The 16,139-nt window shown below is 39.2% G+C and overlaps 2 protein-coding genes across 2 annotated transcripts; one reads left to right on the forward strand and one right to left on the reverse strand.

Annotated features, from left to right (window-relative positions):
• Nucleotides 1–212: 212 nt before the first annotated feature.
• On the reverse strand, nucleotides 213–3,790 carry LOC137716125 (amino acid permease 3-like). The gene is made up of 7 exons (XM_068455528.1): nucleotides 3,761–3,790; nucleotides 2,502–2,625; nucleotides 2,175–2,402; nucleotides 1,955–2,048; nucleotides 1,600–1,814; nucleotides 1,067–1,206; nucleotides 213–979 (listed from the first exon to the last, which is right to left on the reverse strand). The coding sequence occupies exons 2-7, from the start codon at nucleotides 2,623–2,625 to the stop codon at nucleotides 326–328; spliced, it is 1,455 nt and encodes a 484-aa protein (XP_068311629.1). The 5' UTR covers nucleotides 3,761–3,790; the 3' UTR covers nucleotides 213–325.
• Nucleotides 3,791–11,721: 7,931 nt separating this feature from the next.
• On the forward strand, nucleotides 11,722–12,452 carry LOC137725865 (uncharacterized). Its single transcript, XM_068464691.1, has 2 exons — nucleotides 11,722–11,892; nucleotides 12,081–12,452. Exons 1-2 carry the CDS (start codon nucleotides 11,722–11,724, stop codon nucleotides 12,450–12,452), a joined length of 543 nt encoding a protein of 180 aa, XP_068320792.1.
• The last annotated feature ends 3,687 nt before the right edge of the window (nucleotides 12,453–16,139 follow it).

Genomic DNA, 16,139 nt, shown 5'->3' on the forward strand with positions numbered 1-16,139 from the left:
TTACAACATATCTAAGATTATTAGTTTATTAAGTATTTAAATTATTACGGATCTACTGTGCTTCCTTTCAGTATGAATGATTGTACAACTTCCAAAAAGGAATATGTCAAAACAGAAATTGAAAATAAGTAGTTAAATATTAAGACTTTCATAGTAAGAGTGCAAGACTAAAACATTGAGTACTTTAGATTCCTAAAGATAAATTGCACGTCAATTGTCTTAATTCAAATTCAGAATTACTATGGTATTTCCACTTTTCTAAGGGTCTTGTGTTCTGAATTGGAAAATGCTGAGTAAAAACAGTACAAATAAAAACTTTGATAAATTAATTGCTAGTCTTGAATGGCCTGTATACCTTGAGACTGTCAATCACACCAGTAACTGAGCCAGCTGCAGCAGATAGGGCAATTATAAGGACACAGAGACTTAGAGTTTGGAGGCACATCCATCTTGTGCTCCACATTGGTATCTTCTTTTGAGCAATATACATCTCCACAGGGAAGTAAACTGTGAGTGGCCAAAACCCTAAGGCCCCGAGAAATCCAACAATGTTGTTAAAGAACGGAAGGATCATGGAGATCACGGTGGTTAGAATAACAAAAATTGTCCTCCAAACCAATCTGAACAGGTTAAGGGTGTAGTAACTGAAGCCTGGGATCAGGATTTTGATGTCTTTTGTGACGAATTGGCTATTTGGGAAATTTTTTGTAGCTGTTTTTTCGACCAATGCGAAAATGGGTTGGGCAAAAACTTGATATGCACCAACAAGGTGGATCACAATGGCGGCGTTGGCTATGTCGATAAGCCAAAATGGGTTAGAGAAGCCTTTGCCAGTGAGAAGGTTTCCAGGGGCTAAGTCTCCAAAAGCAGCGTAGCCCATGCAGCCACATAGAATGTAGAAAATGGATGTCACTGTCAAGCTAAGTCGGGTGGCCTTCTTCATTGTCTTGGTTTCAGATGGTGGAGATTTAACTGTGTCCTGTAACATTTTATATGGTTGGATTAAGTGCTCGAATCGCCACGAAAAGTATAGCATTGTTAAATTTAATTTGAAGAAGATATAAACCTGAATTTCAATGAGGATGATTGAGTAAGAGTAGGCAAAAGCTATGTTTCCAAGTGCTTGGAAGGTCCTCCACATCTTTTGGGCAGGAGTCACAATCCCAAGGCTTATTCCAGTCCTACTTCCATTGATTTTTTCATTTTCTGGTATTAACTCCAAACAAAAAAAAAAAAAAAAAAAAAAAACACAAAAAAAACGAAAAAAAAAACAAAAAAAAAAAAAAGGAAAAAAGCTTGAATTAAATTTACCAGAACCTTTTCAATCCTAAAAACCAAGTTCAAATTGAGGCATCGTTCTCTTGACATCTGGTCGCCTAGAATTTTTTTTTCATCTTTTATCAAGTGGCCTAGGAATTATGGTAACTCAACTTTGAATTTGATATTAAGGGTAAAGAATGAATGAAGATCACTATAATGTATTGATCTCAACTTTTGATATCAAATCTAAATGTGAGTGACCATATATTTTTTAGTCATCTAAGCACAGAATAACAATTATCCACTCAAAATAGTAGTAATAAATGTAACTATTTTTACCAGCAACTTTAGCAATTCCAAGGGCAAGTCCAATTCCTGAGTAAGTGAAGGACAAGACTGCAGCAACAACGGAGAGCCAGGACAACTTATCAAAGTTTGGAATTTGAGACAATATAATTTCTGAGGTTCCAAAAGCTATCATATAGGGATTGTAGTTGATATGACATGGATCTTTTCCACCACTATTGTGGAAGCAATTAGACCTCTTTATTGCCCTATTTCATCAACACAAAAAAAAAAAAAAAAAAAAAAGGGGAGGAACCATTAGCCCAAAAAGATATTTATAAAATACCTTACATAATGTATGCTCAAGCATCACGAAATTCTTAATTCAGTTTATACACTCAACGCTTACATCATGCTTATAGATGCTGCTACAGTATAGCCAATAGTAATTCCAAAAAGGTTCAATTGCTGAACAAATCCACACATTTTGACCTGAAATTCACCTGAGAAATTGAAATTAACAGAAAAAAGATTAGCTATTGACCTTTTGAAAAAAGGAAAGGAAAAAAAAAAAAAAAAAAAACATTTGTTTGTATGTCCAAAAGATCAAAGTATGAGGCATAATTCACCAAGGTTGGATTGAACGGCATCGGAGTAACTGTAGTTTCTCTTTCCAGTGACGGGATCACGATAGCAAGAAGCCAGAAGAGTTGAAGTGTAGTAAGTGATGAAGGAGAAGATGGCCATCGCAGCAGGACCAGCAATCCATCCAAGCTGAGCTATGGCCCAAGCCAATGACAGAACTCCAGACCCAATTACAGCAGTAATTATGTGTGAACTTGCAGTCCAAACAGTTCCTTGTCCCAAAACCAACACACATGAAAAAAAAAAAAAAAAAAAATGACTAACAATTCAACATGCTTAGCAGTCTCAAGGAGAGAAAGTATATAATTTACCGGTTCGTTTGGGACGGCCATCGTCATCAATGTACTTGGAGCCTCCATTCACATTGAGTGAGACATCAAAAATTGGGTTGTGATGAAGCTGCAGCTGGTTCCTTGTGGCAGTGTTTTCACTCATCTTTTTTCATTACAATAGAGAAAGAGACCAACTCATTAATTAGGGTTTTGCTTAAAATGCAAGTCAAAACGATTCTCTAGTGTTCTATATATTCAAATAATCTCAATTTTCCAATGCAATCTATGAAAACGATTCTTTAGTGTTCTTCTCACATAAACACAAATGATTTAATATTTGATAAAATTGATACTAACCAATATGCTATTTGTTGACTACATTATTGATTACATGTAGAACTGTTATCCAATTATCATACCACATTTGTTGACTACATTCATGTATTCTATTTAAAAAGAAATTTAATTACCAAACAATTTTTGGTAATGCCGCTCTGTTGGCACATCATGTTAATAAGACGATAACTTATCAATATATTATAAAACACGAGTCACTAACACTGCGTGATGACTCAACGTTCGCACTAAAAATTCCTCTACTTTAACCATTCAAGAGAAGCCTTTAGTAACTGTACCAAATAAATTAAATTTACTGCTCATATCAACAATTTTAAGATTAAGAGAATTCACTCATGTGCCGAAGTTCCTCCGTTCGACTCCCATTTCCTATTATCACTTATAAGAGGAAAAAATAAGGGGTCTTGTATCACAATATATGAGATTATGAACCTCTCAGTGCTAAGTGCCAACTCATTTTTAATCCCAAGCTTTGAAAATCTATCCCAAACTTTGATTAGTAGCTCACCAAATTACTCTCTCACTACTCTCCTCAACACTAATAGGGTAATTTCTAATTAACTACTTGTACACAATTTTTTTCACTAAAAGTAATCAAAGATTCGCACATCAAGAGTCAACATATCGTATAAATATTGCAAATTTAAGACCAAAAAGGAGAAAGCAAAGATCATTACAATATTCATGAATATGCACACAGATGTAACATATGGTGTTTCCAAATTACAAATCATAAGTTATGTGTTCACCAAAAAAAAAAAAAAAAAAAAAAAATATCCCAAATCTTAAGTTATATTCACATATAACAATCTGAGACAAGTATTGACGGATTTAAAAGGTAAAAGTTTATCAACACAAAGCATTCTAAAAAGACTAGCTTACAGAGAGAAAATTTCTAATAAAATTAAAAGCATTAAACAAAATGTTTTGAAGTCCCTTACCGCATTCCACCCTTCTTCCTCCTCTCTGGAAAGTTTTTGTGTGTTGAGATTGAAACTACATACAGAAACTCTTATCAGTATAAATAGGGGGATGAGTATTAGTTTGTCGTTTTGGTCCTCTGGCTATTCAGTTAACTTTCCATGTATAGTAGAAATCCTATCCTAAAAAATTAACATTTTATTCTCTTTATTCGACACCTTTGAGTATAAAATTCTTACCTGTAAGGCTTCCGAAAGGGAATACGGTTGTTGTACAATTCACATAATTTACATAATTCCCATAAACAGGGAAAACATATATCCAATATTTATATCAAATGTTATCTGAGTGATCACGGTTGGCGTCCAGAACCAAAGAACTTGGAGTCTATTATTAATCAGTGTCCTGAAAGTGGAATCGCCATTGCAATTGGCCAAATAGGTTGAATGATTGACTGTACGAGAGTGTCAGTACTAAATATTATTAGTAGAAAGGTTGAGCGAATAATCGCTCAAAAACTAATATTGACTTTTTTTTTTTAAGAAAAAAAAATAATATTGACTTTTAATTGAATTCTTCTTAGTACTACACTAATTTCAATCAGTCACTTTGTACTACGTTTTAAAGGTTTTTTTTTTTTTTGCACTTTTAATTGAGAAATCTTTGGTTCGAATCTTGTAAATAAAATTTTCTATACTAATTTATTTCTCCGCCTTTAATATAAATATATCATTGTAATAAAAAATAAAAAAACTGTTTCTTTTACTTTTATATTTGTTCAACCAAGTACTCTTTTGTTAAACCAATTGCCATATTACATAAAGATCATTTATCATGCAATAATATCTCGATTGCCCCTTATTCTAATCAAACGTATTGCTACCACTTAACATTACGGTGTAGTGGTATTCTTCTTCACTTGTAAGTAAGAAGTCTTGGATTGGATTATTGCCCAAGACGAATTTGAACCACGTTAATGCTAACCCATTGAGAGGTTTAGCCCACTCATCACCCCTTTAGTGTAGATAATATCCTTTGTTCAAAAACAAAATCAAACGTATTGCTTGTATATTTTGTCTTTTAAAAACAAAAAGGTTTTATCACAAACGATCTCTTATATTTTTCCAAGTCATTAGTTTGGTTTTTTATATTTAAAACTCATCAATTTGGTCCTTCATCTATAAAACCACTCATTATTTCCACCCATTCCGTTAGGTTACATCAAAAACTTTGTTAGTGTACTTAGTGATGCCATATGTATATGTACAATATTTTTTGGAGCATACTTATGGGACTTTGTTATCTTATTTCTCTATATTTACTTTGTTAGATTCCATTAACCGTAGCGTTTTATTTTTATTTTTTGTTTGTAGATCTGACTAAGCAAAGTTGAAAATTGAAGGTTAAAAGAGCAAAAACACAAATTGGACTTGGATGGCTGGGTACGGCATGCATTAACATTGGAGCTAGACGTTTTAGAGCTCATTAAAGTGTGAAATATGTGCATTAATTTGGAGGATAGAGGTCTAAATCAAGGACGATTTGAAAATATGGCTTGGAAGACAAGGAATGTTGCAAGAAGAAGGATGATTTGAAAATAAGGCTTGGAAGACGAGGAATGTTGCAGGAGTCCTAGTTGAAGTTGAAGTCTACAAAAAGGATAAGGCAGCTGCTATGTATGTTATCTTGTCGTATGCAGCTGAAAAGAAGAGTCCTAATCATCCTAAAGTATGAGACACACACACACATATATATATATATATATATATATATATATATATATATATATCATGTGCCACATATGCAAATGCCATGTCATCAATAACTTTAAATTAAGTAATATTTGGAATACTTTGTATAAATACTCTTTCCCTCTTTCATTTGCAGTCGGTTAGTTTGTTATAAACAAAATATTATCTCTCTATGAAATACAACAAAGTCATTTCTTCTAATACAAGATTGTTCTTGATATTCATCTTCCTTACATTCATAGTTTATGCAATTCATATAAGATAGTTAAGATGTGATAGCCCATTCCGGACTTTTCGTATAGTAGGGATGAAATGACGGTTTTGCCCCTAGTATGTTTGTTTCGTTGTGTGGTCGTTTTTAGAATTTGGTTGGTTAATTTTGGACCACACACACACCCACACTCATTCCTCTCTTTCTGCCCTGTCCCATATCTGTCTCTTTGTCTCTCTCTTTATCTCTTTTCTTCACCATATGTACGGACAAGGACCCAGTCACTCGAAACCGTGGTAGATCGAGGAAACAAACTACATATTTGTGCTCATGAGGTCCTTAGGAGTTCAACCATAGCCATTTCAAGTAAGGGAACCTTCATTTTCACGTCGAACCCGAGAGCTGTAAATCGGGGTACTTTTCATGCACACGTTAATTCTTGTGTTTTTGGGAATTTCAGGTTTGTAGGAAGCTTGGTGAGGTCCTTAGGAGGCTCGGGGTGGTTCGTTTGAAGGTTTTGGACGTCAGGATCGTGAGTTGCAGGTTTGGCCGGATTTGGTGGAGTTTTCCCGGTGAGATTCCGTTAGTTTTAGTGCTTGAAAGTGGTAAGGATTTGTTCCTCTAGTTGTAAGCTTCATTTTGGTACCAATTTCGTGAAATTTGGGTGAAAAATGAGTGAGATACGAAGTTTGGAAGTTTTCCCGGTTTTTCCCACGAAGGCGACGGCGCCAGAGTTTGGCCGGAGAAGATGACGGAATATTCCGTCAGTTTGGGAGGAATATTCCTAACAGCGTTAACAGAATCTGTTAGACTTAATGGAATATTCCTGACGGTGTTAACTGACGCCGTCAGTGTGCCAGGCACGTGCCTGCGTGTGGGCGGCACGTGTGGCCGTGCCTTGGCCAGCTTGTGGGGGCGTGTGCGGTGTCAGCAAATTATTTTAAAAATATGGGGATGTTCGTGAGGTTGAGTAGATCACCTTGGTGTATTCATGCACCCCATTTGAGCATTGTATGAGAAGTTATTTCGTAATGTTGGTTATGTGCTTTAAAATTAAAGTTTTTATAGTTGTTTCGCATATAGGTGAGACCTATCCCGAGGACGAGCACAGTCACTCGAGGCAAAGAGGTTACGACCCTTCGACGTACCAGTGAGTGGGCTTTTGGTTTTCTGTATATACCTATATACTTGTGTTTTTCCCAAAAAGTGAAATGAAACATTTATACGTGTATATGCCATGCATTATGTTTTCCCGTTTAATTATGCATTATTAGTTGCATATATACATATGTTTGGTGTTGCGGACGCATAGGTAAGTTATGGTTTATGTTTATGCTTAGTGGTGATATGAGATGCATAGAGAGTTCATAACATGCACCCCCGGTGTTAGTGCTCTCGCCCAGAGTTGGGCACAGTCCTTCACGTGATGTTCACCTCCCGCACCACACGCTCATCTTGGATCCAAGTTAGGTGCACAGTCCTGTTGTACAGACCACTTTAGGTGGTTTCGACTCGTAGGTGACCCGCGATTATTCGCCCAGTCTTCACGTGATCGTAGCACTTGAGCGTACTTATTTACACCCAGTCATGTCGTACATACCACTTTAGGTGGTTCCGACGTGTGCAGGTGTAGTTAGTGAGTTGGAGATTTAAGTTCTAGATTCAGCCGTACAGGTCACATTAGGTGACTCCGGCTGACAGATTACATGGCATTGATTGGCATTACCTGAGTACTTGCATTTTATTTAGAGACATTTGACATGGCATATTTCTGACATGACTTATATATACGTATATATTCTATTTTCTGGGAAGTATACAGGTTTTACGGCGAAGGGTTAGAACTTTGTTTATGAAATGATTCTTGAAAAGATTTGTTTTTGCCCACTCACGCTTTCTGTTTTGCGCCCCTTTAGGTTCTAGTTTGGCTAGCACTTTTGGTGGCTTTATCTGACAGAGTATCACCAGTGTAGGACCACCTTTGGTTATGTTTATTTAGTGTTGTTTCTCCCGGACTGCACTAGGTCTTCCGTGCTCTGAACATTGTTTTTCACACTTTCACTTGCACATGTATGTTATTTACTTCGTGTATAGCTTGGTTTTTATTTATTCATACTTTTATTATTATTTCTTAGCTTTCGCACTATGCATATACGTCACTTCCTCATGACAGCCAACATGCCCTGATCTCGGTCGGGGTATGTCAGTTTGGTATCAGAGCCTGGGTTTGGCAATCCTGTACTTTATGAGTATTCTAATTGTTTTGGTGTCTTCTGTCAGAACTATGCCGCCTCGTAAGGAACCACTTCGCTTTGCTAAGCCTAGTTTCCTCGACGTAGCTCAGCTGGGGGAAGCTATTGCCATCGCTACTCAGTCGGCGCTCCGTCCTCCCCAGAGGACTCTTCTGGAGATTATGTACAATCTGAAGCTGGATAAATTCGAGGGCCACGAGGGCTTTGAGGGAGCAGAGCGGTGGCTAGAACTTATTGAGAAGACCTTTCGTGTTTTGCATAACCAGGGGAATCTCCCTGTTGAGAAATGGGTTGAGACGACATCTTGGTTTTTGGATAAGGATTCTGCATCCTGGTGGAAGCAGGAGGTTCGTCGTTTATCCCTAGAGGAGATGACTGAATGGGAGGTATTCAGAGAGCTGTTCAGGAGAAGGTTTGTGCCTTCTGAGTATATTGATCGCAAAAAGCAGGAATTCACTGAGTTGAGATAGGGGAAGTTGATGGCGAACGAGTATTATCGGAGGTTTACTGATCTGTCTCGCTATCATCCGGATCTTGTTGGCAATCCGGTAGAGATGCTTCGTCGTTTCCGTTTGGGTACTAAGAAGAAGTGGCGTTCAATGACGACCACTACCCCTTGTGACACCAACCAGGAGTTCTATGAGATTCTGTTGAGGATTGAGGATTCTGAGAACATGCCCAGTGAGAGTGAGGAGGAAGAAAAATATGGTAACCAGAGGAAAGATGATAAGGGCAAGGGTCAGGCATCGCTCGGACCTCGCAAAACCCAGATCTTTAAGCAGGGTGAAACCAGTTCTAGTTCTTCTAGCGGTGGTTTTACTGCCACTGGTCAGGGTCGTGGTGGTAGATTTGCTGGGGGTGCTAGAGGCCAGAGGCAGGGTGATGCTGATAGAGGTAAGGCTTCAGTTTGCCACAGGTGTAATAATTGACATTTTGGTGAGTGCAGGCAAGGCAATGATGGTTGCTTCACTTGTGGGTAGATGAGACATCGGGCTGCAGATTGTCCCCAGAGTCAGCAGAGGCCTCAACAGACTTACTTGCCACCACCTGCACCGATCCAGCAGGTTCCTGGTACTGGTAGTTATGGGCAGACGGGTCGTGGTGGTGCCTATTACTATCAAGACGATGATGTTCCTTATGCCCTAGAACAGTATCCCTATCCCTAGGATCCGTATTCTCAGGGTGGTTATCCCAAGTATTCTAGTGGCTATACGTCGTATCCTTAAGTTTCAGCAGGTGGGTCTCAATGCTATCAGGGAAGACAGCTCCAGCAGAGGGAGATTGCTGCGAGTAGTGCGGGATCTTCAAGGCAGTCTGGTCAGCCTAGTCAGGGGCGTAATGCACAGAGTCGTGGTGGTCAGACGAGTAGAGGTCCTGGTGGACGGCAGCAGACCCAGGGGCGTATTCACAATATCTCTCTGTAGGACGCTCAGAATAATCCAGACTTGATTATGGGTACGTTAAATATCCTTGGTTATTTTGCTAGAGTATTAATTGACTGTGGTGCTACACATTCTGTGATTTCTCATACATTTGCTCAAGTGACGCAACCTCACCCTACACCTCTGGGGTATGATTTAGAGTTTGCTATGCCTAGAAGGGAGAGATGTATTGTTGATTGTGTGTACCCAGGATGTCCAGTGATGGTGGAGGATGTTATTATGCCAACTAATCTTATCCCGTTGGATATTGTTGACTTTTATGTGATCTTGGGCACAGATTGGTTGCATTTCAATCATGCCAATATTGATTGTTACGGGAAAATAGTTACCTTCCGTTGTCCTGGATTACCTGTGGTTACTTTTGTTGGCGAGCAGAGTGGGGTGTGACATGGCGTTATTTCTGCTATGCGAGCGAAAAGGTTGTTATCGAAAGGTTGCCAGGGATACTTAGCTCATGTGGTGTTGGACGATGCTGCTCCTAGTAGTGTGGAAGATGTAAGTGTAGTCAGGCATTTTCGTGATGTTTTCCCTGAAGAATTACTCGGTTTGCCACCAGACCGAGACGTGGAGTTCACCATTGATTTGCTTCTAGGTACTAATCCTATATCTTTGACTCCCTATCGTATGGCTCCTGCTGAGTTGAGGGAATTGAATCAGTTGTAGGAATTAGTGGATAAGGGTTTTATTCAGCCTAGTATTTCACCTTGGGGAGCTCCAGTTTATTTGTGAGAAAGAAAGACGAAACTTTGAGGCTATGTATTGATTACTGGCAATTGAATCGGGTAACGATTAAGAACTGTTATCCATTACCGCGTATTGATGATTTGTTTGATCAGCTTCGAGGTGCTTGTGTATTCTCCAAGATTGACTTGAGGTCTGGATACTATCAGCTGAAGATTAGTAGGGAGGATGTCCATAAGACGGCTTTCAGCACTCGTTATGGTCATTACAAGTTTCTAGTTATGCCATTTGGATTGACGAATGCACCAGCTGCTTTATGGATTTGATGAATCGAGTATTCCAGCCATATTTGGATAGGTTTGTTATTGTTTTTATCGACGACATTCTGGTGTACTCTAAATCTAAATCTGAACATGTTCGACATTTTACCTTGGTGTTGAAAAGGTTGAGGGAACACTAACTGTATGCTAAGTTTAACAAGTGCCATTTTTGGTTAGACCAAGTTGCATTTTTGGGGCACGTCATTTCAGCTCAGGGTATCTTGGTGGATCCTCAAAAGGTGGCAGATGTGGAGAAGTGGGAGCAACCGCGAACCGTCACTGAGGTGAGGAGTTTCCTTGGTTTAGTAGGGTATTATCGACGGTTTGTTAAGGATTTTTCTGTGATTGTTTTACCACTGACGAGGTTAACAAGGAAATATGTTAAATTTGAGTGGGATGATAATTGTGAGCAGAGTTTTCAGCAGTTGAAGTATTATCTCACTCATGCACCTGTTGTGGCACTCTATAGTGATGTTTCCTTGAATGGTCTGGGATGTGTGTTGATGCAGCATGGTAGGGTAATTGCTTATGCTTCACGACAATTGAAACCTTATGAGTTGAATTACCCTACGCATGATTTGGAGTTAGCTGCCATTATTTTTGCGCTGAAGTTGTGGAGACATTACCTTTATAGAGAGAAATGCAAGATCTTTACAGATCATAAGAGTTTTCAGTATCTTTTCATGCATAGGGATCTTAATCTTCGTCAGCGGAGGTGGTTGGAACTGCTTAGTGATTATGATTGCATGATTGATTATCACCCTGGTCGTGCAAATGTGGTAACTGATGCACTTAGCAAGAAGTCTCAGGGCCGTATCAATGCGTTGTACACTAGTCGCGTTCCTTTTCTGGTAAACTTAAGATCCACAAGAGTGTGGTTGGAGGCAGAAGATCAAGATGTGGCTTTACTTGCTAATTTTCAAGTTAGGCCAATTTTAATTGATCGGGTGCTTGAAGCTTAGGTAGCTGATGAGGAAACTTAAGAAATAATCCAAGCAAGGAATCAGGGGAAGAGGAAAGACCTCAGAGTTCGTGAATCAGATGGCATGCTTATACAGGAGGGTAGGATGTTTGTGCCTAATAATTTGGATTTAAAGAAAGCAATTCTCGGTGAAGAACATATCTCAGCTTATGCTATGCATCCAGGAGCTATTAAAATGTATCATACCATTTGACCATTTTATTATTGGCCGGGTATGAAGAGGGAGATAGCTGAGTATGTGAGTAGGTGTGCTATTTGCCAGCAAGTTAAAGCTGAAAGGAAGAAGCCGTTTAGGTTGTTACAGCCCCTTCCCGTCCAGAGTAGAAATGGGAAAACATTACTATGGATTTTGTGTACAAGCTCCCGCGTACGCATAATGGTTTTGACGGCATTTGGGTGATTGTTGATCGACTTACTAAGTCAGCACATTTCATTCCAGTGAGTGAGAAGTATTCTTTAGGCCGATTAGCTGAGTTGTTCATCTCGAAGATCGTGAAGTATCATGGTGTTCCTGTGAGTATCGTTTCGGATCGTGACCCAAAATTTACTTCTAAATTTTGGGTGGCTTTTCAGGGAGCTTTAGGTACGAGGTTACTTTATAGTACGGCATATCATCCTCAGCGGACGGACAGTCAGAGAAAACCATTCAGACGTTGGAGGATATGTTGCGATTTTCGGTGTTACAGTTTGGTGATGCTTAGCACAAGCGATTGGATTTAATGGAATTTGCCTACAACAATAGCTTTCATTCGAGTATCGGCATGGCACCATTCGAGGCGTTGTATTGTAGATCTTGTCGCACACCCTTGTGCTGGTCAGAGGTTGGAGAAAAAGTTTTGGTGGGTCCGGAGATTGTTGAGGAGACTACTCAAAATGTTCAGGTAATCAAGTCTAACCTGAAGGCGGCCCAGGATCAACAAAAGAGTTTAGCAGACCGACATGCTACAGACAGAGTGTATGAGGTTGGCGATTGGGTGTTTCTGAAGTTTTCACCGTGGAAAGGCGTTGTACGGTTTGGAAAGAAAGATAAGTTGAGTCCTAGGTATATCGGACCGTACATGATCACTGAGTGAGTTGGTGAGGTGGCTTACAGGCTGGAGTTGCCTTCTGAGTTAGCTAAAGTACATAACGTTTTTCACATGTTTATGCTTCGACATTATGTTGAGGATCTATCTCATGTGATACCTCCTCAACCCTTGGAAATTAATCCGGATTTAACCTATGATGAGGAACCAGTGACGATTCTGGATTGGAAGGAAAAGGTTCTAAGGAACAAAACAGTGAATTTGGTGAAAGTTTTGTGAAGGAATCATACAGCGGATGAAGCTACTTAGGAAACTGAAGATCGGATGAGAGATTTGTATCCTCGGTTGTTCTTTGATCGCTAGTGGTTGCTGTGAGTAGTTGTTATGAATTTTGAAAAGAAATTTTATTAAGGTGGGTAGGTTGTGGCAGCCCATCCCGGACTTTTCGTATAGTAGGGGTGAAATGACGGTTTTGCCCCTAGTATGTTTGTTTCGTTGCGTGGTCGTTTTTGGAATTTGGTTGGTTGATTTTGGACCACACGCACACCTACACTCATTCCTCTCTCTCTGCCCTGTCCCGTATCTTTCTTTCTCTCTCTCTCTCTCTTTCTTTCTCTCTTTTCTTCACCATATGTACGGACAAGGACTCAATCACTCAAAACCATGGTAGATCAAGGAAACAAACTACATATTTGTGCTCGTGAGGTCCTTAGGAGTTCAACCATACCCATTTCAGGTAAGGGAACCTTTATTTTCACGTCGAACCCGAGAGGTGTAAACCGGGTTACTGTTCATGCACACGTTAATTCTTGTGTTTTTGGGAATTTCAAGTTTGTAGGAAACTTGGTGAGGTCCTTAGGAGGCTCGGGGTGGTTCGTTTAAAGGTTTTGGACGTTCGGATCGTGAGTTGCAGGTTTGGCCGGATTTGGTGGAGTTTTCCCGGCGAGATTCCGTTAGTTTTAGTGCTTGAAAGTGGTAAGGATTTGTTCCTCTAGTTGTAAGCTTCATTTTGGTACCAATTTCGTGAAATTTGGGTGAAAAACGAGTGAGATACGAAGTTTGGAAGTTTTCCCGATTTTCCAGGGACGGCGACGGCGCCGAAGTTTGGCAGGAGAAGATGACGGAATATTCCGTCAGTTTGAACGGAATATTCCTAACGGCGTTAACAGAATCTGTTAGACTTAATAGAATATTCCTGACGGCGTTAACTGACGCCGTCAGTGTGCCAGGCACATGTCTGCGCGTGGGTGGCGCGTGTGGCCATGCCTTGGCCGGCGCGTGGGGGCGCGTGAGGTGTCAGTAAATTATTTTAAAAATATGGGGATGTTCGTGAGGTTGAGTAGATCACCTTGGTGTATTCATGCACCCCATTTGAGCATTGTATGAGAAGTTATTTCGTAATGTTGATTATGTGCTTTAAAATTAATGTTTTTATAGTTGTTTCGCATATAGGTGAGACCTATCCCTAGGACTAGTGCAGTCACTCGAGGCAAGGGGGTTACGACCCTTTTACGTACCAGTGAGTGGGCTTTTGGTTTTCCGTATATACCTATATACTTGTGTTTTTCCCAGAAAGTGAAATGAAACGTTTACACGTTTATATGCCATGCATTATGTTTGCCCGTTTAATTATGCATTATTAGTTGCATATATACATATGTTTGGTGTTGCGAACGAACAGGTAAGTGCTAGGTAAGTTATGGTTTATGTTTATGCTTAGTGGTGATATGAGATGCATAGACAGCTCAAAACCTGCAACCTCGGTGTTATTGCTCCCACCGAGAGTTGGGCACAGTCCTTCACGTGATGTTCACCTCCCACACCACACACTCATCTTGGATCTAATTTAGGTGCACAATCCTGTCGTACATACCACTTTAGGTGGTTCCAACTCATAGGTGACCCGCGATTATTCGCCCAGTCTTCACGTGATCGTAGTACTTGAGCGTACTTATTTGCACCCAGTCCTGTCGTACAGACCACTTTAGCTGGTTCCGACTCGTGTGCAGGTGTAGTTAGTGAGTTGGAGATTTAAGCTCTTGATTCAGCCGTACAGGTCAGGTTAGGTGACTCTGGTTGATAGAGTACATGGCATTGATTGGCATTACCTGCATACTTGCATTTTATTTAGAGACATTTAACATGGCATATTTCTGACATGACTTATATATACGTATATATATTCTATTTTCTGGGAAATATACAGGTTTTACAGCGAGGATTTAGAACTTTGTTTATGAAATGATTTTTGAAAAGCTTTGTTTTTGCCCACTCACGCTTTCTGTTTTGCGCCCTTTCAGGTTCTAGTTTGGCTAGCACTTTTGGTGGCTCCACAGAGGATTTCTCGGCTTATCTGACAGATTATCACTAGTGTAGGACCACCTTTGGGTGTGTTTATTTAGTGTTGTTTCTCCCGGACTGCACTAGGTCTTCCGTGCTCTGAACATTGTTTTTCACACTTATGCATGCACATGTATGTTATTTACTTCGTGTATAGCTTGGTTTTTATTTATTCATACTTTTATTATTATTTCTTAACTTCCGCAGTGTGCACATGGTTACGTCACTTCCTCGTGATGGCCAGCATGCCCTGATCTTGGTCGGGGTGTGTCATAAGATGGTATTGAGAGCAAACTATGCTTGCGCGTTGATTCTTGGATGGGTTTTCCGCTACTCCATTCAGTGAAGTTTTCTGGATCTATCATCTTCGATTTTCAAATTCTTGTTTCTACAATTTTAGGGTTTGTTCTTTGGATCTTGAATTCTTTTTAGCATCTATACATGTTTTTTTTTTTTTTGTGGTTTGCATTCATCTATGATAAAGGACAATGCCAAGATGATGTGTGATATTGATTGATTTCTAAATATGAATTGGGGATTTCTTGTTTCTACAATTTTAGGGTTTGTTCTTCGGATTTTGAATTCTTGTTAGCGTCTATACATATTTTTTTTTTTTGGTTTGCATTCATCTATGATAAAGGTCAATGCCAAGATGATGTGTGATATTGATTGATTTCTGAATATGAATTGGGATTTCTTGAAGGCCGATACCGAGAATCTCATATAAATTGATGACTTAAGGTTGATAACTAGTGATTCATCTACTTTGTTAGTGTTTGTGATTTGGAATGTTTTCTGACAAGATTTGTATCTGAGTACTTTTCTGGGTTATAATTCTCCTTTCTGTGAATTGTTTGTTTTGCATCATGTTTGACTCTATAAAACTTGAGAATTCATTAGATATGTTAACTATCAAGTTTTGTAGATGAAGCTACCAAATTTGTATAACTCTTTCCATTAATGAATAAATCAGAGGTTTTTGGTGCATTTGTGAAGTTTTCTGCTTATGTTGAGACTCAATTTATACTAAAATTAAAGTGTTACAATCTGATGGTGGTGGAAAATTTCTGAGCAATGGTTTTTAGGATTATCTAGCTATTAAGGGTATATTACATTTCACCTTACACTCCACAACATAATGGTCTTATGGAAAGGAAGCATAGACATGTAATGGAGACTGGTATTACCTTATTAACTGCTGGTCATGTGCCACGTAGGTTTTGGTACCATTCAATTCCACATGCAGTGTTCCTGATCAATCGAATGCCTAGTATAGTCTTTGATATGATGTCTCCATTTCAAAAGCTATTTAATAAACAACCAGAGATAGCTTCTTTAAAGATCTTTGGTTCTTCCATTTATCCTTATCTTAGGCCATATAATACTCATAAGCTT

The sequence above is a fragment of the Pyrus communis genome, chromosome 1, assembly GCF_963583255.1.
Source record: "Pyrus communis chromosome 1, drPyrComm1.1, whole genome shotgun sequence".
Taxonomy (NCBI): domain Eukaryota; kingdom Viridiplantae; phylum Streptophyta; class Magnoliopsida; order Rosales; family Rosaceae; genus Pyrus; species Pyrus communis.

What these genes read in the sequence shown, in the direction of transcription:
- LOC137716125 (XM_068455528.1), bottom strand. Translation starts at nt 2,625, where the DNA reads ATGAGTGAAAACACTGCCACAAGGAACCAGCTGCAGCTTCATCACAAC. An exon ending in GCAGCATCTATAAGCATGAT is followed by an intron (nt 1,815 to 1,954) that starts GTAAGCGTTGAG and finishes TTGATGAAATAG; the next exon opens with GGCAATAAAGAGGTCTAATT. An exon ending in TGGAATTGCTAAAGTTGCTG is followed by an intron (nt 1,207 to 1,599) that starts GTAAAAATAGTT and finishes AGTTAATACCAG; the next exon opens with AAAATGAAAAAATCAATGGA.
- LOC137725865 (XM_068464691.1), top strand. Translation starts at nt 11,722, where the DNA reads ATGGATTTTGTGTACAAGCTCCCGCGTACGCATAATGGTTTTGACGGC. An exon ending in TGAAGTATCATGGTGTTCCT is followed by an intron (nt 11,893 to 12,080) that starts GTGAGTATCGTT and finishes GGTGATGCTTAG; the next exon opens with CACAAGCGATTGGATTTAAT.